Genomic DNA, 25,763 nt, shown 5'->3' on the forward strand with positions numbered 1-25,763 from the left:
TATTATTATTATTTTATTTTGTTTTTCTTCTTTCTTCCTATAATCTCTTGGCAGGATTAGAACTGGCACGTTGCTGAAATACTGTGTCACCCCGCTGTTTTCCCTCTTTCCCTCTTTTTTTTTTTTCTGGTGGGAAGATGGAAATGGGAAGTGCTGGGTGCCTTTAGTGCTGCAGAGGTTTGGGAAGGGCTGGGAGGGGGGAGCTGCTTGGCTGGAATTATTAAGCAAAACAACAGCAAAGGAGAAACGCACCTGGGGAGGGTGGGGGGAGGGCAGGAAGATGTGTTTGGCTATTTTTTTGCATTAAAAGGAAAAATGGAACCAAGATCTGATGGTTTATTCGTGGAGAGGTGGAAGGTGGGGGCTCTGTCCCCTCGGTGACAGGATGGGTGGGCAGGATCCCTCTGCCCCAGTTTGGGAAGGGTGGTCACTGCTGCTCTGACCCTGGAGTCAGGGAAGTGTTTCCTGGCTGAGGATGGAGGTGGGAAGAGCTGTGGGAGCCAGATCTCATGTTCAGCCTGGAGAAGAGAAGGCTCCAGGGAGCACTTACAGCCCCTTCCAGTGCTTTAGGGAGATCCAAGAGGGCTGGAAAGGGACTTTGGACAGGAGCCTGCCTAGAAGGACAGGACAAGGGGAATGGCTTCCCACTGCCAGAGGGCAGGTTAGGTGGGATATTGGGAAGGAATTTTTGGCTGTGAGGGTGGGCAGGCCCTGGCACAGGTTGGGCAGAGAAGCTGTGGCTGCCCCATCCCTGGAAGTGTCCCAGGCCAGGCTGGACAGGGCTTGGAGCAACCTGGGCTGGTGGGAAGTGTCCTTGCCCATGGCAGGGGGTGGAAGTTTAAGGTCCATTCCAACTCAAAGCATCCTGTGATTCCACGGTTTTAGATCAACTTATCTACCTCCTTCCATGTCCAGCCACCTTCCCTCCATCCCTCTGTGTGGCTCCGTGCTGGCACACCCTGGACCTCATTCCCAGTCCAGGCTCCCCGCAGCTCCCCCACCTGAGCCGTTCCTGGCTAAAGGGGCACGATCTGTGCTCTCCCCTCTCTCCTCTCCCACCCACCCGGCTGGACACCGAGCTGGGGCCATCCCGGCGTGGCGGTTGTGCCGAATACTCCTCCGAGCCCCGAATTTCCCGCGTGTCTCCGATAAAGGGCGTGCTGGCCCTTTAAGAGCCGTGCCGCGCCCGGCCGAGCGGGGGCGCTGTTCCCTCCTCCGTCCCGGCGTGCCGCGCGCGCGCGCCGCCCCCCCCCCCGCCTCGTTTCCCGCCATTGTGCCTGGGCGCGCGCGGCGCCGCGTGAGCGGGCGGGGGCAGCGCGAGGCGGTGGCGCGCCCGGGGAGGGGGGGGGGGGTCGGGTCATAGAGACGCGCGGCCGGGGGTGGGGGGGTGGTGGGATAGAGCGTCCCCCCCTCGCCCCAGCTCCGCCCCGCCCCGCCCCGCCCCGCCCCGCCCGGCGGCCGCGCCGGGAGTCCGCCAAGGGCCGCCCCGCAGCGCCCGCCGGGCCTCGGACAAAGCCGCGCCGCCGCCTCTGCCGCCCCGCCCCGCCCCGCCCCGCAGCCCCGCCGCGGAGCCATGTCGGCCAGCAGCCTTCTGGAGCAGGTACGAGCGCCCCTCGGCCTCCCCCGGGACGGGCCCGCCGGCCGAGCCTCGCGGCGCCGGGCCTAGCGCGGGCTGCGCCCCGGGCGGCGGGTGCGGCCTCGCCGCGCTCCATTGTGCTGCGGCGGGCACGGCCCGCGCCTGGGCCTGTTCCCCGCCTCCCCGGGCCCGGCCTGGCCCCCGGCCCTGGCCCGGAGTGGGTCTGGCCCCGGCGGGCCCGGGCGCCCCCAGCTCGGCCGCCTCTGTGTCCGACCCCCGGCCCCGTTTCCCGCCCCGCCAGGTCTCTCACCCCTCTCAGGGCCGGATCTGACCCCCAGGCCGGGTTTGTTTTCCCCTTGCGGGCCTGTTTTGTCTCGTTCCCCCAGGCCGGGTCTGTTTCCCTCCCTCCTCGTGTCTAGTTCCCCTCTCCTCGTGCTGGGTCTGTTTTCCCCCGCTGGGTCTGTTTTCCCCACTCCCAGGGCCGGGTCTGACCCCCCAGGCCGGGTCTGTGTCCCCCTCCGGGTCTGTTTCCCCAATCCCAGGCCGGGTTTGTGTCCCCCGGCCTCGTCCTTCCCCCTCCCCTCGCCGGGGCCGCCTCTCCCCCTGACTCACCGCTCTCCTTCTCTCCCTCCCTTTCTCTCCCCGCCGTGCCGCTCCAGAGACCCAAAGGCCAAGGCAACAAAGGTGAGAGCTCGGGCAGGGCTGGGGGGATCCCAGGGAGGGAGGGAGGGTCTCCCCAAAATCTGCCGCGGGGCTGCTGGGCTGGAGGAGCTTCGCAGGTGTTTGTGCTGTGGGGAGGTGCCTGGTGTGTGCTCTGTGTGTATTAGAGCTGGCAGGAGTTTGTCGTATTGTAAAGTTTGGCTTTAAATACTTAAAGCTGGTAAATACTAAGAGTTTAGTGCCTGTTTCTTTCCTGATGTTTCGCGTCTCTCCTCAGTGCAAAACGGCTCTGTGCACCAGAAGGATGGGTTGAATGATGATGACTTTGAGCCCTACCTGAGCCCCCAGGCCCGCCCGGTGAGTCCCTGCTGGGTTCCTGCTGCTCAGCAGAGGGGAGTTTGGCCTCCTTGTGTCTTCCCCATCTCCACTGACTGCGTTTGGATCTTTGCCAGCACCTTCATTTCTCCATTTCCCACCCTACACCTTCATTTCTGCAGGCAGGAAGCACTGACTTGCCTTCAGGTTGTAGTGGGGGAGGTGGGAAGTTTTCAGCAACTTTTTGGGGCTGTGAGAACTTCCTACACGTGGTTTTCAGCTCTTTTTTTTTTTCCAATGTGACTCTCTCAAAGTCACCATTTCTGCTCTTTCAGTTTTACTGTTGTGTCTGTGTTGGTTTCTGGCTCTTTGCACCACAGAGATGTGCTGAGCTGGGTTGGGAAGTTGCCTCACTGTGCTCAGCAGGGCTTTTGGAGGATCAGATCAACCTTCTTATCTCTGCACCAAGTCAACTGACAGTGCCTGTCATGGGGATTTCTCTGTTTCTCACCAAAAAAACCCCCAGAGCCCATGAGTGATAAGAGTGTTGAGACTTCCTGAGAAACCTGATTACAAGTGGAGCTGGGGGGTTTGTGAGCAGCCCCTGGAAGTCCAGCTACTTCTCCTCTTCACTTTCTCTTAGATCAGCTCCACTGTTAACTGGTTTTTGTTTGTTTTCCTTAATGAGCTGCAGGGGAGTGACACAGAACAGATGGAGTTCAGCTGATTAGATGTACAAGGGAGCACTGGAGATAAACATCTGTAGTAGCACCAGAGCATTCAGTTCATCCTCTTTGCAGTTGTGGTCAGTCAAAATAGGCTGTTCTGGGTTCCCCTTTCTGTATTTTTGCTCATTTTTACTGGTGTGTACATTGTTTTTTATCATGTGAAGGTAATGCCTGTTTTATTGGGACTCAGGTTTCTGTCTCAGTGAAATCTTCAACAGGTATTTTCCTTTTTTGTGCCAAAGGTCTGAGGATAAATGTTCTTTATTCAGAATTCCCCTGTCCATCAGTATCATTCACTGTGTTCTGCTCCCTAAAAAGTTTCAAGCCTAAATTTAACCTTCATAGGGTGTGTAGTTACTTTCTGAAGTCTTCAATAAAACCAGCTACTTTTCTAGGAGCTATTTAATTTTTTTTCCTATCTCAGTTACCAGCATCCTTAATTTCCAGCTTCCTTCTGAATGTGGATGAATTTCCTGCAAACTGCAGGTTCATTTAAGCCTCCTAAAAACAGTGAGGGTTGCTATGATTTTGAACCATCACATTATTTCCCCTTATTTTGCACGTTTGATGAAGAACTTCTGGATCTTTAATTTCTTTTGGTGTGTCTCATGCTGGTATAAATAACTTTTAAATATCAAGAAGTGGTTGGAGCTGCCCCAGGAGGCAAAAATTGAGCAGGAGGGAGGTGAAACCACCAAGTGAACTTGGAGTGGGACCTTTGGGTGACCCTGTCTCAGTTCCTCACTCTGATGTGTTGCTTCTTAACCCTATAAAATAGACCAAACCCTGAGAGCTGAGCCTGGAGTGGGGACACCATTCTGCTCAAAAACACAAAGGTATCAGAACTGCTGGAGATGGGAGGGGAAGGAGTTGCAGACATGGCTCTGGATAACAAGATAAATTAATTTTGGAGTTGCTTCCCAAGCTCTCCACACACATACAAGGTAACCAAGTTGTGGAGTTTCCCTGTTCCTCCTTCCCCAGCTGCTCTTTCAGGTGTGACTGTTGCTGTCACCCCCTCATCGAGGTTACTGTGTATTTTAAAGCTCTGATACACAGTAAATGATTCTTTAAAACCCAAAACCCCCACAGAAACATGAGGTCAGGCTCACGTAGTTCTGGTCTGGGGTGAAGAGGAACAGCGAATTTGAGGAAATAACTGTGTGAAAAGTCTTAGTCATGGAGAGAGTGAGAAGCTGGGGGAGTTTATTTGCATGGTTGAGGTGACAAGGGGATGGCTTTTAATGTTACAGTGATGTCCTTCCTGTGGAGAGGAAACAGCTCTGCCTTGGGTTTAGGGATGGACCAGCTTGTTCCTGTTCCATTAAAGTGAGTTTTGGGAGAGAAAATTTTACTCTTACAATTGAGGGATTAAATTGTGAAGAGGCTTCGCTGGTTCAAAATAATAATATGGAGGTTTTAAGTTCTTTCATTTGCCTTACAAATTATTGTTGGTGCTTTTGGGCAGGACTGAGTTCCTCAATTAGTAAAACCCTGGGTGAGAGTGAGTTTTGTTATTCATTTGCTTTTGGGAGCTCTTTGTGGGAAAACCAGAGGCTGGAGAGCATCTGTGTGAGTTTTCACACCTCAACCCCATGAACTACCACAGAAATCTTGTCTCTGAGCACCTTCTGTTAAATAATTCCTGTTAATGTTGTGAAGTTGAGGCTGGGTTAGACCCAAACCTGTTGCCTTTTGTAACTGGGGAAGGTGGAGTGGCAAACCAGCCATCCTGGTGGGGGCCAGAGGCATCCTGGTGGGGGCCAGAGGCATCCTGGTGGGGGCCAGAGGCATCCTGGTGGGGGCCAGAGGCATCCTGGTGGGGGCCAGAGGCATCCTGGTGTCTCCCTGGATTTCAGCATGGCACAAAGTCCTTCAGGAGCCACACTTGGCACTTGAAAACACGATGGAAGGAGGAGTGGAGCAGGGCCTGCTGTAAGCCAGGCTTTTAAGTGGGGGCTGAGCCTGCCTTTGATCTCCTGTGCACTGGGCTGGCCTGTCAGGGGCTGGGCAGCACGAGGCTGCTGCTCCCAGGTTCAGATTACTGAGGATAATGTCCATTAGTGCAGCTGGAACTGCTCCCCGGAGGGGACCTGGCCTGGGATGGGAAATGACAGATGGTTTTCATGTAAGCAAATCTTGGGGATGTCTGAGACTTCCCTAATTGTCAAATGAGGTGCTTGTTTTTGTAACCTAAAGGCTGTTTGGATGTTAAAAGGGAGACCAAGGCACGCAGCAGGCTTTGTTTTCCTCTCTGGGTTTGAAACCTCCTCGTGCTGCTGCCTGTGAGAGGCTCCTACTGAGACTCCCCATTTTCAGGTATTTTTTAGTGTGTGCCCACAGCACTGGAGCAGTTTGTGCTTCAAGGAACAGCCTTTAAATCTCTGTTTCTTTGCAAGTCCTTGCACTATCCTGAGCTCTGCAGCTTCAAGTTGTGGTAATGAAGGTGTTTTCATGGGTAGTAAGTTTAAGGAAGGCAATTAGAGATGCTCATAATTCTGGCAGTGTGTTTTATTTGGTCCTTTTCCTCCTTATTTCACTTTTCTCTGCATCATCCCAACAAACTTCCCCTCCAACACCAGTATAAGGGCTCAGTATGTAACACAGGCCAGAAAAGCCCTTGTTGGGAGTAGCTACAAACAGAAGATATTTGGATGCAAGGTAAGATACTGGTTTTAAAGCCTGTCCAGCCCCACTCCATGCATCAGGAAATCTCATTTCCACATGGGAGGCTTTCTGAGCCTTTGTCTTTAACCTTTCTGAGCCTTTGTCTTTAACCTTTCTGGCAATGAAACAGCTTTTCGAGTGCTTGTAACAAAGGAGGTGTTCAAGGCTGGGCCTGTTTATCTGCCCAGCCCTAAGGTAGGGAGGGGTGGGGCACGGGAAGTCTTATGCTGGCTTTATTCCTGCTCCCTTGAAATGGGTTCAACTCCTCCTGACTCCCCAGCACTCATGTTTTTGTGGTTTTCTTTCAGAACAATGCATACACTGCAATGTCTGACTCCTACTTGCCCAACTACTTCAGTCCCTCCATCGGATTCTCCTACTCCCTGGGTGAGGCCGCCTGGTCCACGGGGGGAGACCCCCCCATGCCCTACCTGACGTCGTACGGACAGCTGAGCAACGGGGAGCCCCATTTCCTGCCCGACGCCATGTTCGGGCAGCCCGGGGCGCTGGGCAGCACCCCCTTCCTCGGGCAGCACGGCTTTAACTTCTTCCCAAGCGGGATTGACTTCTCAGCCTGGGGGAACAACAGTTCTCAGGGACAGTCCACCCAAAGCTCAGGCTACAGCAGCAACTACGCCTACGCCCCCAGCTCGCTGGGGGGGGCCATGGTCGACGGGCAGTCGGCCTTTGCCAGCGAGTCCCTCAACAAGGCGCCCGGCATGAACACCATCGACCAGGGCATGGCAGCCCTCAAGCTGGGCAGCACGGACGTGGCCAGCAGCGTGCCCAAAGTCGTGGGCTCGGCCGTGGGGAGCGGCTCCATCAGCAGTAACATCGTAGCCTCCAACAGCTTGCCCCCGGCCACCATCGCGCCGCCCAAGCCGGCCTCGTGGGCCGACATCGCCAGCAAACCCGCCAAGCAGCAGCCCAAGCTCAAGGCCAAGAACGGCATCGCCGGGTCGAGCCTTCCGCCGCCTCCCATCAAACACAACATGGACATCGGGACTTGGGATAACAAGGGCCCCGTGGCCAAAGCGCCGGCGCAGGCCTTGGTGCAGAACCTGGCGCAGCAGCCGGCGCAGGTGTCGCCACAGCCCGTGGGCCAGCAGATGGCCGGCAGCCCACCGGTGGCCCCGGCTCCGGGTGGGCAGCAGCCACCGGCCCCGCTGCCCGTGCCCCCGGCACAGCCGGCCCCGCTGCCCGTGCCCCCGGCACAGCCCGCCCGCTGGGTTGCCCCCCGGAACCGCGGGAGCGGCTTCGGCCAGAACGGCGTGGACGGTGCCGGAGCGGGGCCAGCCCAGGCCAGCGCCGCGTCCCCCTCGGAGCCGCACCCGGTCTTGGAGAAGTTGAGGTCCATCAACAACTACAACCCCAAGGATTTTGACTGGAACCCGAAGCACGGGCGGGTGTTCATCATTAAGAGTTACTCGGAGGACGATATCCACCGCTCCATCAAGTACAACATCTGGTGCAGCACGGAGCACGGCAACAAGAGACTGGACGCCGCCTATCGCTCCATGAACGGGAAGGGCCCCGTGTACTTACTGTTCAGTGTCAACGGTAGCGGCCACTTCTGCGGCGTAGCAGAGATGAAATCTGCTGTGGACTATAACACCTGTGCAGGGGTGTGGTCCCAGGACAAGTGGAAGGGACGCTTTGATGTCAGGTGGATTTTTGTGAAGGACGTTCCCAACAGCCAGCTGAGGCACATCCGCCTAGAGAACAACGAGAATAAACCAGTGACCAACTCCAGGGACACTCAGGAGGTGCCTCTGGAAAAGGCTAAGCAGGTGTTGAAAATCATTGCCACCTACAAGCACACCACCTCCATCTTTGATGACTTCTCACACTACGAGAAACGCCAAGAGGAGGAGGAAAATGTTAAAAAGGTAACGTGTTGGTGGGCTTTGGATGAGTCCTGCGGGGCAGGAGGTGGAGGAGGGGCTGTCTTGGGCTGGACTAAATCCAGGGTGGGAAGGTGTGAGCTTGTGAACAGGCTTGCTGAGCATCAGCTGCCTTTTGGCCACCTGCCTGCTCACACCTGGAGCCCACACCCAAAGGGCAGCTCCTGTTCAGGGGAGAATGGCCAGAGGAGGCCACCAAGTTGACTGGAGGGATGGAGCACCTCTCCTCCAAGGAAAGCTGAAAGAATTGGAATTGTTCAGCCTGGAGAAGAGAAGGCTCCAGGGAGACCTAATTGTGGCCTTCCAATGCCTAAAAATGCTACAGGAAAGATGGAGAGAAGAGACTGTTTACAAGGGCCTGGACTTAGAGGACAAAGGGGAGTGGCTTCACACTGTACAAGTAGGTGTAGATGGGATGTTAGGCACAAAATCTTCCCTATGAGGGTGAGGAGCCCCTGGCACAGATTTCCTGGGAAGCTGTGGCTGCCCCATCCCTGGAAGTGTCCAAGGCCAGGTTGGACGGGGCTTGGAGTGACCTGGGCAGGGGGTTGGAACTGGATGTTCTTTAACATTCCTTCCAACCCAAACCATTCCATGATTCTCTGAATCAGGTGCCAGCTCCTGGCAGAGCAGGGTGAGAAGCCTTGGCCAGGCCTTGCCTTGTGATGGAGACCATGCTGGTTGCTCTAAATCTCAACCTTCCCTGAGTTCTGTGCTCTAAACAAAATGTATTTCTGTGCCATTGTCAGCTCCTGGTTTGGAGCAGTTTGAACTTGGAGGTCAGTGGCAGGTTTGGGGAGTTAGTGGAAAGCAGAGCTGGGTCTTTGGCTGCAAATCCACCCTCTGCCCACAGTGGGGACAGTGTGACAGATGTTTTCCACCACTTGTAGAACCTTCAGGAACAGCAGTTCCTGTCCCTCCCCAGGCAATCTATTCCTATGCTTAATTATCCTTCCTGTAAGGAGGCTTTGTCTAATGCCCAGCCTAAATCTCCCTCTCTGCAATTGAAGTCTGTGACTGCCTGTCCTGTCTCCAGGGGTTGGGATCAGGTCCTTCTGTTCCTCCTGGCTGTCTTTGGGGCCATGGTGGGCTGTCACCTGCTGTCACCAACAGTGTGGCACCTGTGCTGAGCTCACCATCTGCCTGCAGCTCCTCTGGATGCTGTTCAGGTTGTCTCAAAGCCTCCTCTCATCATCTCCTCCTTAACAACTCCTTAATTGAAAATCCTGCCCTAAATTCAATGGCCAGTGGGCTCTGAGTCTTGCTTGGGTTCAGCTGTGGTAAAGTCACCTGGGGCTGCCCTTCCCCACCACGCTGGTCTGGCTTGTGTTTGATCAAAATGATAATTACAAATTAGCGTTAGCACAGCTGGCTGTGAGTTTGCCAAGTTTCCTCATGATCTCTTTAGTTTCATCAGTGGGGAATTTTTCACCCAACAGTTGAAGAGCAGAGTCAGGAGCTGCAGCTGCTCACTGTGACAGTGAATGCAGTTTTAAATATTTTATGTATTTTACATTGGAACATTGTATAAGTAACATCACTGAAGCACAAAGGTGGTCATGTTTTGTCACCAATAATCAGCTTGAAGAAACCTCTAAGGGAGCAATAAGGCATGGCAAGGTGTGGAGGTGTAAACTGGATTTTTATGAGAACCTGATTGTTTTGTGTGACTTCACATCCTAAAATTGTTTCACCTGATATCCAGTCCTGTATCTGCCCTGTGAGGTTTGTGAGGTCAGAGAAACTGTGGCTGTCCCATCCCTGGGAGTGTCCAAGGCCAGGTTGGACAGGGCTTGGAGCAACCTGGGCTGGTGGAAGGTGTCCCTGCCCATGGCAGGGGTGGCACTGGATGAGCAATAAGGTTCTTTCCAACCCGAACCATTCCATGATTCTGTGGCATCCTCCAGATCTGACTTTAAGGAGCAGCAGTTTGCAGTGTGAGGGAGTCAGACCTTGGCTCGGGGGGAGAATGCAGGGGAGATGAGCTCAGTTGGCTGCAACAATGCCAAGGTCATGGGTTCAATCCCCTGTGTGGGCCAGTGACTTGAGAGTTGGACTCGATGAGCCTTGTGGGTCCCTTCCAACTCAGAATAGTCTGTGATTCAGTGAAGGTGCTGCTGGAGGACAGATGAGGGATGGATGAGAAGAGTCGATACTGAGTATGTGTAAACAGGAGGAATTGGAAAAAAGTGGGAAAGGCTGTGGGAAAAGCAGACAGACCAACAGTCTCTTCTGGAAATCTGCTGTGTTTGCTGTCTAAAGCTTGAAAATCAGGATGATAATAAGGCTTGGCAATTTTCTTAAAGCCATAAACCATCTTCCACTCCTGCTCCCAGTTGCATTTGAAGTCTCCTCCCCTGCCTGGCTCTCTCTGGAGGGTCGGAATGGGCAGCGATAGTGAAGCGCCAGCGCCGCCTCTCCGAGCCACGTCCCACTGGATGCAGCAGCAGTTGATTGAGAAAACATTTATTCTTTGAAAAGGAACTTAGTCATAGGTCTCTGGAAGTCACAGATGAGGAGGCAGCCCTGTAGACACAGGGTTGGTGTTTGCTTTTTGCCGTTTACTCACTCCCTGTTTCACGCTCTGGGCCCCTGGGACATCCGGCACGGAGGAAGTGACTTGGTTGTTCTTGCAGAACAGTTGGACCTCCTGGAGCTCCCACTGACACAGCCTGGAAAGTGCTTGAGATTTCTCTAACTGCTCTCTCATGGTTTCATTGAGAACTAGTTAGTTTTGCTCAGGAAGGGTTTTCTTTCTTCCTGGAGTGATGCTCACCCTGGGATTGTGGGTGCCAGAGCAGTCCAAGCCCTGCTCTGTCTGCCTTGAAGCATCTCAGGTATTAAAAAAAAAATTAAAAAACCCTGTGAGGAACCAGAGGTGAAGCACTGAAAAGTTCAATTGCTTCTCTGGCAGCAGCTCCCTGCTTGCTTTTTGTGCTGGTTTTGTGCTGGGGAAATCCCATTGCTCCCAGCTCTTTGTCTCTGCCCCAGTGTGAGATGTTTGTGCTCTGCAGTCGTGTTCCTTGAAGCTTAAACGGCTCAAGGCTTGGCTTGGTTAGAACTTCTCCCAAGCTGAAATTGTTCCACTTGGCTCCAACTTGTCCAGACCTTTGACTGATTTGCAGTTTGATTCCTGATTGCTGCCTGAGATGGCTGAGCTCTTGTGAAAGTCTGGGAACTCTTTGAATGTTCTTTTATACTTCTCATTTCTTCAGAATTCCCTAAAGCAGGTCTGAGAAATGATAGGAAAAGTGCTTTGCTTACTGTTTGTGTTATTCCCACTGTCCAGTGAAGGGGATTAGGTAGTCCAGTGTTGGAAACACTGGAAGGATCCTCTTGCTTGTCCTTTCCTGTTACCTGTGCCCATCCTGTCCTATTCCTTTGGAGTGTCTTGCTTTGCTCCACTAATCCAGTTTTTCAAAAGCTTTGGATGTTCTCCTGACCCAAAATAATGGAGCCAGCTCCCAGTGCAATCCTGCCTGGAGCAGTTTAGGGCTTCTTGAAACCCAGAACAGCTGCTTTTATGGTAGAGCATGTCACTGATTTCTTCCCTGTAAGAATTATTTTATCCTTTCTTTTTTTTTACACCAACAAAATTCCCTGGCCTGTTGTCATGCACTTGGATTTCTAGGAATGCTGCAGTGACCTTGGTGTAAAGATTTCCAGCAGTGATCTGCCTGGTGTTTTGTGGAAAAGCAATGAATGGAAACTCTAAGGGAAGTTTGTTTTGGTTCTTTCTCCCTGGCCAGGCCTGGGATATTTGGCTACTTGCAGATTCCAGGGATTTTAGGAAGGATATCCCATGAAAACCAGTCAGAGCCATCAGGTTTGCAGTTGAGAAGGGGCACTTTGTGCTGGGACTTTGGGTGTGGAGTCAGGATGGGGTTGGTGGGGTTTTCAGTGCTGAGGTTCACCAGAAGCAGAAAGATGGGATTGGCCAGATTGGAGCTGTTATTTCTGGAATTGTGCTGCTTGTGCCTCAGCTGACACTGCTGGTTAAAGGAGCATCAATAGTGTCAAGTGTCACTGCCCCCTTGGGACATGTGATTTAAGGGATAACTGAGGGGTGTTGTGTGAGCCTGTTTGAAACAGGCTATTTCACAGTCCCTGGAATACAGGAATGCTTTCTGATGGATTTTACAAAGCTCTTTTCTTCTTCCTAATTTATAATCTCCAAGGAGAGGAGAGAGAATATTCCCTATAGATTGAACAGCACTTTATTCTGCTCTTAGTCATCCTGGGAATGCTGCATTGCCTTGGCATTCCCATATCCTACAGGACAGTATTTCTAACTCCAGGATTCAATTCCTGGATGTCCCATGTCCAGGCAAAGCCAACTGTTTGCTGTGGCAGCACTGCTTGCACTCCCACAGCTCCTTTCATCCCGTGATCCCAAGGCTGTTTGCTCCTTTCTGCTCCAAATCCTGGCCATAGTGAAGTTAATTGATTGATGCAGCAGGACAGGATTCCCTCGCTGTGCTGCTCACCAATGCACATGGTTTCTCTCAGTTTATTTCCAGGCCATTTAAATCCTGTAGGTCTGTGTCCACACTCCTATATTTGCTCAGGAATAGAGGAAACAAACCATCCTGCTTATTCCAGTGGTTTGGCATAAGGAATTCTTTGTGCTTACGATAGTTTTAAGCCAGCACTCCAAAGCCCCTGACAACACTCATGGATTTTTAGTTGTTGTAGCTTTGTCTAAAGGCAGGAGAAAACTGGAGGGGAAGGCTTAGATGGGATTGATGCTCTAATCCATGTTTTCTGCTGTCAGACAGGGAATTGTGTTTCCTCATCCCTGAAACAGGAGCAGCTGGGAGCCATTTCACTGCCACTGAAGTGGAAGCTGAGTGGTGGAAGAGCAAACCTGTTGCATGACTCCCAGGCACTCAGCAATAGGACAAGGGGGGCTCAAGCTCTGCCAGGGGAGATTCAAGTTGGAGATCAGAAAGAAATTCTTCCCAGGAGTGCTCAGGCATTGGAATGGGCTGCCCAGAGAGGGGGTGAATTCCCCATCCCTGGAGGTTTTTCAGCTGAGCTTGGCCGTGGCACTGAGTGCCATGATCTGGTAAAGGGACTGGATTTGGGCCAAGGGTTGGACTTGATGATCTCAGAGGTCTTTTCCAACCCAATCCATTCTATGATTTGCTTCCTAGCCCTGTCTCTCACTTGTAGTATCCTGTTGGAAGTCTTGAAAATTGTATTTTAATGTCACACTTGTTAATATTATAAAATAATACAATATTTTAAGTCATCTTTTGAAGTTGGTTTAAGGGACTGTCGAGATGCACAGTTGAAAGTTGTTTTTCAGTGATTTTATCCCTGTCTGGCAGGGGGTTGGAACTAGAAGGGCTATAAAGTCCCTTCCAACCCAAACTACTCTAGAATTCCAGGATTGGGTCAGACTCTTATGCCGTGAGGAACTTGGGCACCTCTCACAGGTATGACCTTGTTCTTGTGGACTTGTTCCCAACTCACTTTTTTTGCCCACTTGGTGTGGGCAAAACTTCATGTCCCCTCCAGGTCCTTTTGGCTGGGAGATTCCAGCACTGAGCTGCAGAATACCCTAAACTAATTGTTCTTATAAATATGTTAATTGAATCCATTATGAACATCCTAATGAAAAACCCAAACTTTTCTTGAAATGGGGAAATGGCCTTAAAGTTGAAGGAGGGCAGATTTAGATTGGATTTCAGGAGGAAATTGTTCCCTGTGAGGGTGGGCAGGCCCTGGCACAGGTTGGGCAGAGGAACTGTGGCTGCTCCAGCCCTGGGAGTGTCCAAGGCCAGGTTGGACAGGGCTTGGAGCACCCTGGGCTGGTGGGAGGTGTCCCTGCATTGGAATGAGATGAGCTTTAAGGTCCCTTCCCACTCAAATCAGTCTGTGATTCTGTGATAACTCACAGTTGTGTGGCTGGCAAATTCTCTGGAATTACCGTGGAGGGCTTGGAATGCAGGAGGGACTGTGAGGTGTCAGCAGCAGTGGCTGCTTTTTTGTTTTTCCTTCTTTTTCCCCCACACAAGCTGTGGGTAACTTGCTGACACTGAGGTTCAGAGCTGCTGACACAGGTACTGTGTTTCAGGCTATTTTATTAACAGCTACTTCTCCAGAAAAAGGACTTATCTTCCCAGGAAAACTCCTTGCCAGCCCTTGTGTTCAGTGAAAGCCCCAGGGCACGGTCTGGTTCAGTTCCCTGGATTCTCTCCCTGGTGCAGGAGTGCAGTGGGTCACAAGACAGTGGCTGAAAGCCGATTAACATCCCAAGGAAACTGCTGGAGCACATGGATACAGGGGCAGTCCATGAGAACAGCCCCATCCATGGTGTTCCTCCCTTTTTCTTCTGGAAAATGCAGTTCTGCAGCAGCTTTTTGCCTGAGAGTTTCTCTCTTCCATCTCAGTCCATGAGAACAGCCCCATCCATGGTGTTCCTTCCTTTTTCTTCTGGAAAATGCAGTTCTGCAGCAGCTTTTTGCCCGAGAGTTTCTCTCTTCCATCTCAGGTTCACGAAGCCTTTTGTCCTGTGTGATTAGCCCTCTCATTTTCCTGTTTGTCCCTGGTGTAATTGTCCTCTTTCATGGCTTTGTTGAGTTAATAACCAACTCCCCAGCGGTTTGCACCACTGGAGGTTTGGCAGCAGGAGCAGTGCCACCCTTATTTACCACAGCAGTTACCCGGGGCAGGCCCTGCTAACAAGGGCTGGCATTATCCACGCTCTGGGCTGGGATAGAGACTTGTTTGTAGCTCCTTCCAGTGACTGGTGCCCAGTGTGAGGCTTTTTAATTGACATATAAGTCATGTAACAGTGCCTTTGAACAGTTAATAATGAAGCATTTGGGGTTTTGTGAGGCTCCTTCAGCAAGAACTTGGAAATATCTGGTTCTGTATCATTAGAACTCTACTTTTTTTTTCTTAAAAGCACAATGCTGAGCAGCTTTTGTGTGTGGTTCACTGCAGAGCTATTGTAATGCAATCCCAGTTTAGAAGATTTAGATAAAATCTGCCTAAAACTCCTGTCTTTTGTTTCTAATCTTGGGAGGGAAAGGAAACCACACTCTTTTAGTGCCCTCTGTGTGTGTCTGTGCTCTGCTATCACCTCTCCTACTTGTGGTGGCATCTCCTCTAAAATGACTTCAGAGAATTTCCCATCATCTTTGCAAAATCTAAGAAGTCATGAAGTCCTGATTTGGATTTAGCCCCTTCCAGTGCCATGTTCTTGATAGATTTAAAGGAGAGAAGGGAAAAAAAAAGGAATTTGAAATATAAAACCGAGTTCCAGTGAATGTGGCTTTGTGTTCCCTTTGAAGTGGCTGTAAAATGAGGGGACACACTATAGGGAGTGTTGGCTCTTTCACTTGAGCTTGTGAATTCAGCTCTTCATGGCTGACAGGAGCAGGCAAATAGATCTCCTCTTGTCCTCTCATAATGCAGAATGTTGTGGGGTGTTTCTGGTGTAACATGAAGTGTTTCTTCTGCTTTCTTTGGGTTGGAGGGGGTGTTTTAGCCTCAAACCCCAGGCCAGCTGCAGTGGGTCAGACCCAAGTCTGTGCAGTCTGATGTTGCACCTCCTGTGGCTGCAGGAGCTGCTGGGCATGGAGGAGCCATTGATTGGGCATCCTGGATCTGTTTTTCCAACAAAACCCCCTGTGTGGACTGGCAGTACCCTGGTCAGGAGCAAACACCTGTAAGATCAGCACAAACACATATTTATCCACCTCTGAAGTTTTCCTTGCCTTGAACAACTTGTAGCTCTGGGTTTTCTGCGACCCAGAGGATGTATCTTTATTAATTCATGATTTCTTGTCCAATGTGCTCCTTGAGCATCCTCAGGATCTGAAGTTCTTCAGCTTAATTACGTGTGTTGTGTGAGGAAATGCATCCTTTTATTTTATTTTGAGTCTGCCTCGTGTGATTTCCCCAGTTCTTGTGCTGGAACAGGTGGTGAGCAGTTATTTCCCTGTATTCCCTGTGCCTGCTCTGCTTTTCCAGCCATCTCTTCCAGGCTGGAGGGCACAGTGGCTCTGCAGATGGAAACCCTTCTGTCCCTTGCTCATCCCTGTTGTTCTTTGACCCTTTTCCAGCTCTTTTCCAGTGGAGAGGAGCAGAGCTCAGGATGGATCCTCTCTGGGTTTGTGTAACAGCAGTGATGGGTTCTGTTCAGGGTGAGGTTTGCTTTTCTCAAGGGTTCCCATTTTCCTGCAGTTACAGATCATTTTTCCAGTGGTTAATGGCCATTTTGGAGCCTGTCATCTTGGAGTTAGGACAGGAATTTCCCCACATGCATCTTGAAATTTAATCTCAACCAGATAGACCAGATTCACTGTAAAGCTCAGCTGCTTTTTCTCACAATCCTGCACAACTCATTTTTTTATTACCCTCAATAGCTCAATATAATCAGTAAATTTGGTCACTTTGTTATTCACTCTCCTTTCTAGATATTTTATGAATATATGGGGGCCACAAATTCCACTGAAGCTCCACAGGTTTTCAGTCCTTGGCATTACATGTGCATGGTGTGACAGAGGACACTGCAAAGGCTTTATTAGTTCTACAGAAGTGAAGATTTTGGAATATTAAAGTAAAGTTTTTACCTTTTCTAAAGAGCTTTGTGGCAGCTGTGCTAATACTTAGTGCCTGGGGGATGGTTTAAGGTAACCAAAGCAATGAAACACAGTTCCCTTTAGTGATGGGATAAAGAATAAAGACTCCCTGGTTGAGGACCAGAATTTTCTTTCTTCTTAATGACTTGAAGGGACTTGTGTTATTTTGCTTGTCCTCCAAAGCCAGCAAGTCCAGTTCCAGTCCCTGGTATGATCCCAGTCATCCTCACATGGAATGCCACTGGGAATCCTCCCAGCCTGCTCTAAATCCTCCCTCTTTGCTCTAAATATTTATGGATATTCTCAGCTTTTCACCATCCTGTTTCCTGCACCAGTTTTGCCCTGTGGGACGAGGCTCCCTATGGGAGAGTAATTATAAATGTTTATGGGAATTGGGCTGATTTATTCAGGCAATTAAATGAGATGTTTAAGCAAGAAGAGGTTTGTTCTTTGCAATGGGATTGCATCAGTTTTAAAAGGTGCCTGGAAAAATGCTGGGAAGCAGCAGCATGCCTGTGGATTCTGCCACTTGGACCACCCTGCTTGTGGAAAACCCCCTGGAGAGGGAAAGCCCAGGCTCTCTTCATGTCCTTCTTGCCCCAGGCTGGCAATAAGTGTCCAAGGCCATGTGTCTGCTGCTTTTTCAGTGATGTGAGTTTGCCCTCTTTGGGGTTTCTGTGGATATTTGACTTTGATTTTGATCTGTAGATCTGCTCTGACAAAGAACCACTTTTATTTCCATGTCTCCCTTGGTGCTCCACTGGCTGAGCAGGAGGTGCTGAAGGTGTCAGACCATAACCAGATCACTGCCTGATTTTATCCCATTTCTTGGGTGAGACAGACTGGGCTGTAGCTTTTCTCTGTAACCCTGATGGCTTTCTGATGCAGACAACAGGAAAACCTCATGTTTGGTTTGGAAATGTTGGGATTGAGGCTTCTTGAGGAGCTTAATAAGCAAGTGATGCACCGTCCATCATTTGTGCTGACTGTCCAGCACTGAGCAGATCCTTTGGGGCTGCTGTAACTCCTGAGCTGTTTGACCAGGGAGAGTTCTCTGTGTGTATCCTGAGGCCAGGATTTGGTTACAGGCTCCCCAAGGCTGCCAGAGCTCCAGGAGCATTTGGACAAGGCCTTCAGGAGGTTGTTGGGGTGTCTGTGCAGATCCAGGATGATCCTTGTGGATCCAGCTCAGGGTGTTCTGTGGTTGGGAGTCTCAGCCCTTTGTGGGATGACACTGGTAGCACAGACCCCTCTACAGACAGTGCTGCAGACTGGAAGCAGTTCCCCTCTGCTGAAGGGATCTCCTGCTGTTCCTCTGTGCTTGTAGGACTTGCTCAGGTTGAGCTGGCACTGCTGCCTGGCCTTCCCTGCCCGAGGGCTCCGGGCTGTGCTCCAGCCCAGGCAGGTCCCAGCGCACCAGGGTTTGTGCTGCACAGCTGGGAGCCCTGCCCTGCCCTGGCTGCTTCCCATCCCAGGCCCTCCTTGGGATTGGAGGCTGCTCTTTCCCCATCCCTGGTGTGGCAATGAAGTCCTTACCTTTGCCAGGAGCAGCTGAGGCTCAGTGTTGGTTGTTAGTCATGGGAAGGGGCTCTAAACAAATGGGCAGCAGTTGTCACCCATTATTGTTTGGTTTTGTCCAAGCTCTGGAGCCCCAGTGGCCCCCCAGTGTGAAGAGATAAGGTGATCTGATCTCCCATCAGCTGGTGCAGTTGCTGTTGTCAGGCCCTGGCTGGTGACAGTTCTGCAGCCCCGGGGGCAGCAGTGACAGGACCCAGGTGGCTTTGGGGGGGTGATTATCATAGAATGGATTGGGTTGGAAAAGACCTCAGAGATCATCAAGTCCAACCCTTGGGCCAACTCCAGTCCCTTTACCAGATCATGGCACTCAGTGTCACAGCCATGCTCACCTTAAAAACCTCCAGGGATGGGGAATCCACCCCCTCTCTGGGCAGCCCATTCCAATGCCTGAGCACTCTCTCTGCAAAGAATTTCTTTCTGATCTCCAACTTCAATTTCCCCTGGTAGAGCTTGAGCCCATCGTGCCCCCTTGTCCTATTGCTGAGTGCCTGGGAGAAGAGACCAACCCCCACCTGACCAGAACTTCCCTTCAGGCAGTTCCAGACAGTGCTGAGGTCACCTCTGAGCCTCCTCTTCTCCAGGCTGAACACCCCCAGCTCCCTCAGCCTCTCCCCACAGCACTTGTGCTCCAGTCCCTTCTCCAGCCTCATTGCTCTTCTCACTTGGGTTGGCAGAGACCTCTGAGATCATCAACCCTTGATCCAACCCCACTGTGATCCCTCTGGCACTCTGTGCCCTGGGCTGGTGATCACAGTGGGGTTGGATCAAGACATGTTGGATTCTCTGTCCCTGGAGGTGTTTAAGAGGACACTCAGTGCCACATCCAGTCCCTTCTCCAGCCTCGTTGCTCTTCTCTGGCCCCGCTCCAGCCCCTCAATGTCTTTCCTCAACTGAGGGGCCCAGAACTCAACACAACACTCAAGGTGTGGCCTCCCCAAGGCAGAGTCCAGGGGAAGGGTCACTGCCCTGGGCCTGCTGGCCACGCTGTTTAGATGGCTCCTGTTGGCACAGCTGCCTGGTGGGAGCTCCAGCAGCACCAGTGGCTGTCAGTGCTGGTCTTGAGCCAGGACATGTGAACCATTCCTGAGCTGCTCCTGCCCCTCCTGTTCCTCAGGGCTTTGAGGGATGGGGATCAGTCTGAACTGGTGTCCTTTGCTTGCTCCTCCCCCATGGATCCAAAAGATGCAGCCCAGGTCTAATGGAAGTGCAGCCAAAGAGAATGAAAGAATTCCTGGTGGAAGGATTGTATCCCAGAGCAATGCCCAGTGTGGGCAGATGCTGTTCTGCTTTCTCTAAGCTGTCTCATAGCTGGGTGGGCTGGGGATTACAGCATCCCACAGCCTGTGGATTCAGAGCAGGATGAGCCAGGAATGATGAAGGCAGGCTGGGAGAGCTGGGGGTGTTCAGCCTGGAGAAGAGAAGGCTGCAGGGAGACCTTAGAGAGCCCCTTCCAGTGCCTAAAGAGAGCTGGAGAGGGACTTTGACAAGGGAAGTGGCTTCCCACTGCCAGAGGGCAGGATTAGATGGGATATTGGCATGAAATTGTTCCCTGTGAGGGTGGGCAGGCCCTGGCACAGGTTGAGCAGAGAAGCTGTGGCTGCCCCATCTCTGGGAGTGTCCAAGGCCGGGTTGGGCAGGGCTTGGAGCAGCCTGGGATAGCGGAAGGTGTCCCTGCCCATGGCAGGGAGTGGAATGGGATGAGCTTTGGATGTCAGGCTGATTATCCATGACAGGCTCCTCAGGACACTCAGTGTTGATAGAGAGAAGCAGGAGTTCTTTGCTGAGACTTTGAGGCTGAACAACACTAGATTTAGGAAAATCAGGCTGAAGATGTTCACTTTAGTCCCCTCTGTCTTGGGTACATGGGGACATCTGCTCTGGTCTCTTTGGAAGGTGGTGCCTTCTGCTGTGGCCCACTGGGATTTTGAGGGAGGGGTCACTTTTGCTCCTTGTCACCCCCACCCTGGTGTCGGGATCACTTCCCAGCAGGGACAGGGCACTGATGGGGGTCCAGCTGTTCAGGTCACAGGGTGCCATGTGCAGCAGGACCCCCAGCCCCTGTCCCAGCGCAGGGCACTGTCCCTGGCGATGCCCAGGGGGTGATTGGTCCTGGCAGGCGGTTTATCCCGTGTCGGTGTTTGGGAAGCTGCGGCTTTAGCCCGGCAGCCGCTTCCCGAAGGAATGAGTCACGTTGCCATCTGTCCATGTGCACCACAACGTGCCTGCTGCTGAGCCAGGGGCAGGGCTTGGCACCTTCCTTTGGAGCTGTGGCTCTCCCTGCAGCGCTTGTTGTGCTCCGTGTTTGGGCCTGGCTCCCCTTCCTGCCCTGGCAGTTGGATTTTGGCAGTTGGGTTTTGGCAGTTTTGGCCAGTGCAGCAAACTGGGGCAGAGTTACAGGAGGAGAGGGGAATTAAATCCACTCATGTGGAGTGACTGTTCCTGAAGAGAACATCTGCCCTGCCCTGATCCCTGTCCCCAGAAGGCAGTCTGGATCACGCAGGGCTCGGTTTCATCCAGCTCATGCACAGGAGGTGGGAGGTGAAGCCTCCTTGGGTGTGTGGCTGAGGGGCTGCCAAAGCCTGGGGTGTTGTTCATAACGTGCTGTTATCTATCCCAGGATTGAGGCTGCCTGGGCATGGGCTCTCCTGGGTTTGGCAGTGGCACAGGACGTGGTTTCCTTGAGCAGCCCATGTGTTTGTGGCAGAGGTTGTGTGAGCTGCCAGGGGTGGGGAGCTGCCTCCCATCACCAGGGTGGTGTGGGACAGGGGGAGCAGGCAGGGACATCTTGTTCCAATGCAGGGACACCTTCCACCAGCCCAGGTTGCTCCAAGCCCTGTCCAACCTGGCCATGGACACTCCCAGGGATGGGGCAGCCACAGCTTCTCTGCCCAACCTGTGCCAGGGCCTGCCCACCCTCACAGCCAGGAATTCCTTCCCAATATCCCATCTATCCCTGCCCTCTGTCAGTGTGAAGCCATTCCCCTTGTCCTGTCCCTCCATACCTTGTCCCAAGTCCCTCTCCATCTCCCCTGGAGCCCCTGGAAGGAACTCTCAGGTGTCCCTGGAGCCTTCTCTTCTCCAGGTGAGCCCCCCAACCCTCCCAGCCTGGCTCCAGCCCTTGGAGCATCTCCAGGGCCTCCTCTGGACTCTCCAGCATCTTCACATCCTTCTAATGTTGTTCCCCAGAGGTGGAGGCAGCTCTGCAGGTGGGAAATCACCTGAGCTGAGGGGAAGAGGGGAAAACATGCCAAGAAAAGTGCTCTTTCCCTGACTTTGCTGCCATGGGAGAGGCTCTGTGGCAGAGCCACGTGTTGGGACATTGATGGGGTGAGTAAAAGTGCTCTGAGCTGACACAATCTCTGTTATTTCTTCTGCAGGAACGCCAAGGTCGTGTCAAGTAACAGGCCATTCCTCCCCAGAGACTGCATCCCAGCCATCCTTCAGAGAGACAGAAGGAGCAAGAGTATCCCAGAGAGAATTAGGACTTTTTTTTCTTAATTTCATTGACTTCGAAAAGACTTTTACAAACTTGCAGTTAAAAAAAAAAAGTATTGGAGTATCACAAGACATAGGACTTAAAAAAAAAAATCAAAAACAACAAAAAAATTCCTTCTAGGTAGAGTAGAGGTAAAACCTGCCCCCCTTTTCTTTTGGCTTTGGTTGTGATTTCAGAGCATACGCTTTGTTTTTTGTCTTTTTACTATGTTTTTTGGGATTTTCCAGTCCATAAGTGGCATCTGCCTTTTTTTTCTCTCAATTTTTAAACCCCACTGCTTCCCCCTTCCACCCCCTTGCGCCTCCTTCCCCTGGTTTTGACATTTGCACTTGGAACACCGAGTTGTAACATCCACCATGGAGAGTGGAGTAACTTTCTCTTTTCTTTCTTCCCCCCCTGCCCTGCAAAAGGAAGAATTCCCCAAGGAATTTGAGGGGTTTTGGCCTAAGAAGAATTAAACAAAAATTACCCACGAGGTTGTGTCTTAAAGGTGGTTCATTCTTCTCTGACCCTTTGTTACTCAAAAGTCAAGTACTAAGAGTCCTAAGAAATGTTCTGTTCTTGTGCATTACACAGATTAAGTCTGGATTAATTTGACTTTTTGAAAGCTGAGAACAGTGGTTAAAACCTTGTTTTGTTTACAGGAAAATTAATTTTGGACAGGGAGAAAAAAAAAAGGAAAAAAAACACCAAAAAAAAAAAAGAAGGAAGAAATATTGTAAAATGTGTAGTGACTTTGTTTCAGTTTCTTGTTAAGCCAACGAGGAATGGGCGTTGCCTTTTCTTTTCACCATTAATCACTTCTCAATAATAAACGTGAAATCCTGTTGAGCATCACTTGGTGTCTCCTGCTCCCTTCTCCTCCCTGCCAGGCCCATCCCATCTCCTGGAAAAACACCTGGAAACAAGGAGGGGAGAGGTGGTTTCTCCTTGGGTTTGGAGCGGGGTGTTCTCACCTCTCTCTGGGCATCCCCAGCTCCATCCCAGTCCTTTGGCATCATTTTGATGGGTGAGAGGGGCAGTGCCCACCTGGCCTTGTTGCTCAGGATTCCTTCCCACTTCATGGGCATTATCCAGCTCCTTCCAGGTGTGTGAAAACCCCACATCCCAAATCCCCTGGGAAAACCACTTGTCAAGATAATGAAAAGGAATACCAAAAAATCCAGATTTTCTTGTTCCAGAGGGAATGAAAGAGCCACAGGCAAATCTCAACCCTGAGCCTGTAATCAGGGGGTGTCCTTGAGGAAAACTGTGCTGAATTGGAAATATCCCAATTATTAAATCACAGTTGGATTCATCCTGGTGCTCCTGGCCTTGGCATTGCCCAGCTCCCACACAGGAGGGAATGCTCCCACACCCTGTGTTGCACTCACTGAAAAATCAGCTTAATTGGTACCTTTTAATTGCTCCTTTTGAACAGCAAACAGCACTTGGTCCCAAATATTCCAGTGGGTGTCAGGTAAAGACCTGGGCTGGTGTTTCTGCAGGTGGCAAAGCAGTTCTGTGGCCATTTGCATTTAATTGGGATATTTTATATTAAATTAAAGACCAGGTTGGGGCTTGGAGCAACCCAGTCTAGTGGAAGGTTTGCACATTGGATTAGATGGTCTTTGTGGTCCCTTGCAACCCAAATCTGTCTGTGATTCTATGATTTGTTTTCTTCAAAAGAATTTTTCTGAATTCTTTGATAGTTTTGGTCTCTCTTTGAGGTGGCCCCAAATTCCTCACTGGTGCCCTCGTGTGCTTTCAGAGGGAGGTAAAATCTGTGTTGTGGCAAAGCTGGAGGAGGGAAGGACAGAAACTCAGCCTGACTGAAAGCCCAAATTAAACAATTTGTCTTTTGAATTTTTATGAATAAAAAAATAAAGCAGGAGAAAGGAGTTTGGGGCTGTGCCTGCAGGTGTTTGTGTGCTGGTTTCACTGTTGGTCAGGCAGTTTCTTCCCCTTTTTGGTCCACAAGTGCCAACCCAAGAGATGTGAGAGGAAGAGGAAGGTGAGACTTGAAACCTACGACTCTTCAGCTGCAGATGTGGTGGCCACAATTATTTTTATTTAAGGGCAAAATAACTTTATCCACTGGTCATATCCATGTCCTCTAACCTGGGATGAGCTGCTGCTTAAATTTCCCCTGTTCCAGTCTGGATCTGGTCCTGTTCTGGTTTAAAGTGGGGCAAAACTGGGAATTTTCTAGTACAGCTGTGGAGGGTTTGCTCTTCAGCAGAGCTGTGTGTGGAAAACAGCAGGATAAGGAGGAAAATCCATCTATAATTGAAGCCCCAAACAACTTGAAATGTCATCTCACTGAGTGTGGCACAGGTAAGAGCAAAAGGGTGTTTCTTACTGTGATTTCCTTGGGAAAAATAAAATCATTTGCAGGGTTCATGAGGGAAGGGAAAGGAAGAGCTGCTTCTCTGCTGTGCTTCCAAAGTTGTATAAATCTGGAGTTGTGTAATCTTGGACTGGGCCTGTGCACAAGGGGCTGGTGCAGGGACTGATTTGGGGTTTTCCAAACTCCAAACACCCCAAATCCCTGGAAGGAAACAGCTCAGCTGAGTCCTGGAGGTTTTGAGGGGCAGGTTTGGTGCTGTGGCTCAGCACCCAGAGCTGCTCCTGGTGGGGTTTGCTCGGGAAAAGGAAATTCCCAGATCCCCTGAGAGAATCGTGGAATCTTTGAGGTTGGGAGAGCCCTCTGGGATCATCCAGTCCCACCATTAACCCTGCACAGCCACGTCGACCTTTTGCTGGGGGATGCAGGATGGCTGGGGGGGCACAGCCCCGGGGGATGCGGGATGGCTGGGGGGGGATGCAGGATGGCTGGGGGGGCACAGCCCCGGGGGATGCGGGATGGCTGGGGGGGGATGCAGGATGGCTGGGGGGGCACAGCCCCGGGGGATGCGGGATGGCTGGGGGGGCACAGCCCCGGGGGATGCGGGATGGCTGGGGGGGGGATGCGGGATGGCTGGGGGGGGCACAGCCCCGGGGGATGCGGGATGGCTGGGGGGGGCACAGCCCCGGGGGATGCGGGATGGCTGGGGGGGCACAGCCCCGGGGGATGCGGGATGGCTGGGGGGGGGATGCGGGATGGCTGGGGGGGGCACAGCCCCGGGGGATGCGGGATGGCTGGGGGGGCACAGCCCCGGGGGATGCGGGATGGCTGGGGGGGGGATGCGGGATGGCTGGGGGGGGCACAGCCCCGGGGGATGCGGGATGGCTGGGGGGGCACAGCCCCGGGGGATGCGGGATGGCTGGGGGGGGGATGCGGGATGGCTGGGGGGGATGCAGGATGGCTGGGGGGGCACAGCCCTGGGGGATGCGGGATGGCTGGGGGGGGCACAGCCCAGGGGGAGGATGAGGATGGGGATGCAGCAAACAGGACCCGGGCTCATCCCGCCCGGATTGGATGGATTTTGGCAGCCCTGGGGGACAGCGGGGGCACCGACAGCAGCAAACCCTCCGGTGATATCAGCAGAAATTGCTTGGCAGGATGTGGGGAAAAGCAGCGTGTCCTTGTGCTTTGTGCAGGGAGAGCAGCAAAAAGCGTTCTCGGAGGGAGGAATAAGCTGGGAAAAGGATGTTAACGTGGCCAGGCTGATCCTTGTTCTCTTCCCTCGCTAACGAAGGTGATGGGATTTCGTCCACCCGCTCCCTCCAATACATCCCGTCTGTTCCCCCTCCCTTTCCATCGGCTCCAGCACCTCTAAAGGCAGCAGCACCCTCTCCTGGAGAGGGATGAGCTGGGAAAGGCCCGAGGGAAGGGACTCTGGGGGCTGGGGAGGGGGATTTGGGGTGCCCTGGGCTGGCATCCCTTCCCACCCTCCGTGCCGAGATCCGAGCTCTGCCCTGGGGTCCGGCACGGCCGGCGGGTCCGGACCCCACTCCTGGTTTTGGGAAGGTTTGGGGGGGCTCAGCCGTGGGGATGGGGAGGCAGGACCCGTCCCGGGGTGACCCTTGGGCTCTGCCAGCCCCGTGTGCGTTAACGATTGACGGGTGTCGGGCCACGCCGGGACTCTGCCCGTGTCCCCTGCGGTCACCCCCGGTCGGGTCCACCGCCCCGGCCCCATCCTGCCCCCGGACACCCTCCCAGCCGCGGGGGTCCCACCGAGGGGGTTCCCCCGGGGCTGTGTGTCCCGTCCCCCTGTTCCTGTGTCCCTGTGACGGCCCCTCCTGTGCCCCCCATGGTGACCCCGCTCTGGGCCAGGCTCTGCCTCCTGCGCTCCTCTCCCTCCCAGTGCTCCCAGCGCC

General features: G+C 52.5%; 1 protein-coding gene across 1 annotated transcript; it reads left to right on the forward strand.

The window, feature by feature from the left end:
• The first annotated feature begins 1,422 nt into the window (after positions 1-1,422).
• Positions 1,423-22,358, forward strand: YTHDF2 (YTH N6-methyladenosine RNA binding protein F2). Its single transcript, XM_071576812.1, has 5 exons — positions 1,423-1,600; positions 2,236-2,260; positions 2,514-2,593; positions 6,255-7,835; positions 21,403-22,358. Exons 1-5 carry the CDS (start codon positions 1,574-1,576, stop codon positions 21,424-21,426), a joined length of 1,737 nt encoding a protein of 578 aa, XP_071432913.1. The 5' UTR covers positions 1,423-1,573; the 3' UTR covers positions 21,427-22,358.
• Positions 22,359-25,763: the final 3,405 nt, after the last annotated feature.

Source organism: Pithys albifrons, chromosome 24, assembly GCF_047495875.1.
Source record: "Pithys albifrons albifrons isolate INPA30051 chromosome 24, PitAlb_v1, whole genome shotgun sequence".
NCBI classification, from domain to species: domain Eukaryota; kingdom Metazoa; phylum Chordata; class Aves; order Passeriformes; family Thamnophilidae; genus Pithys; species Pithys albifrons.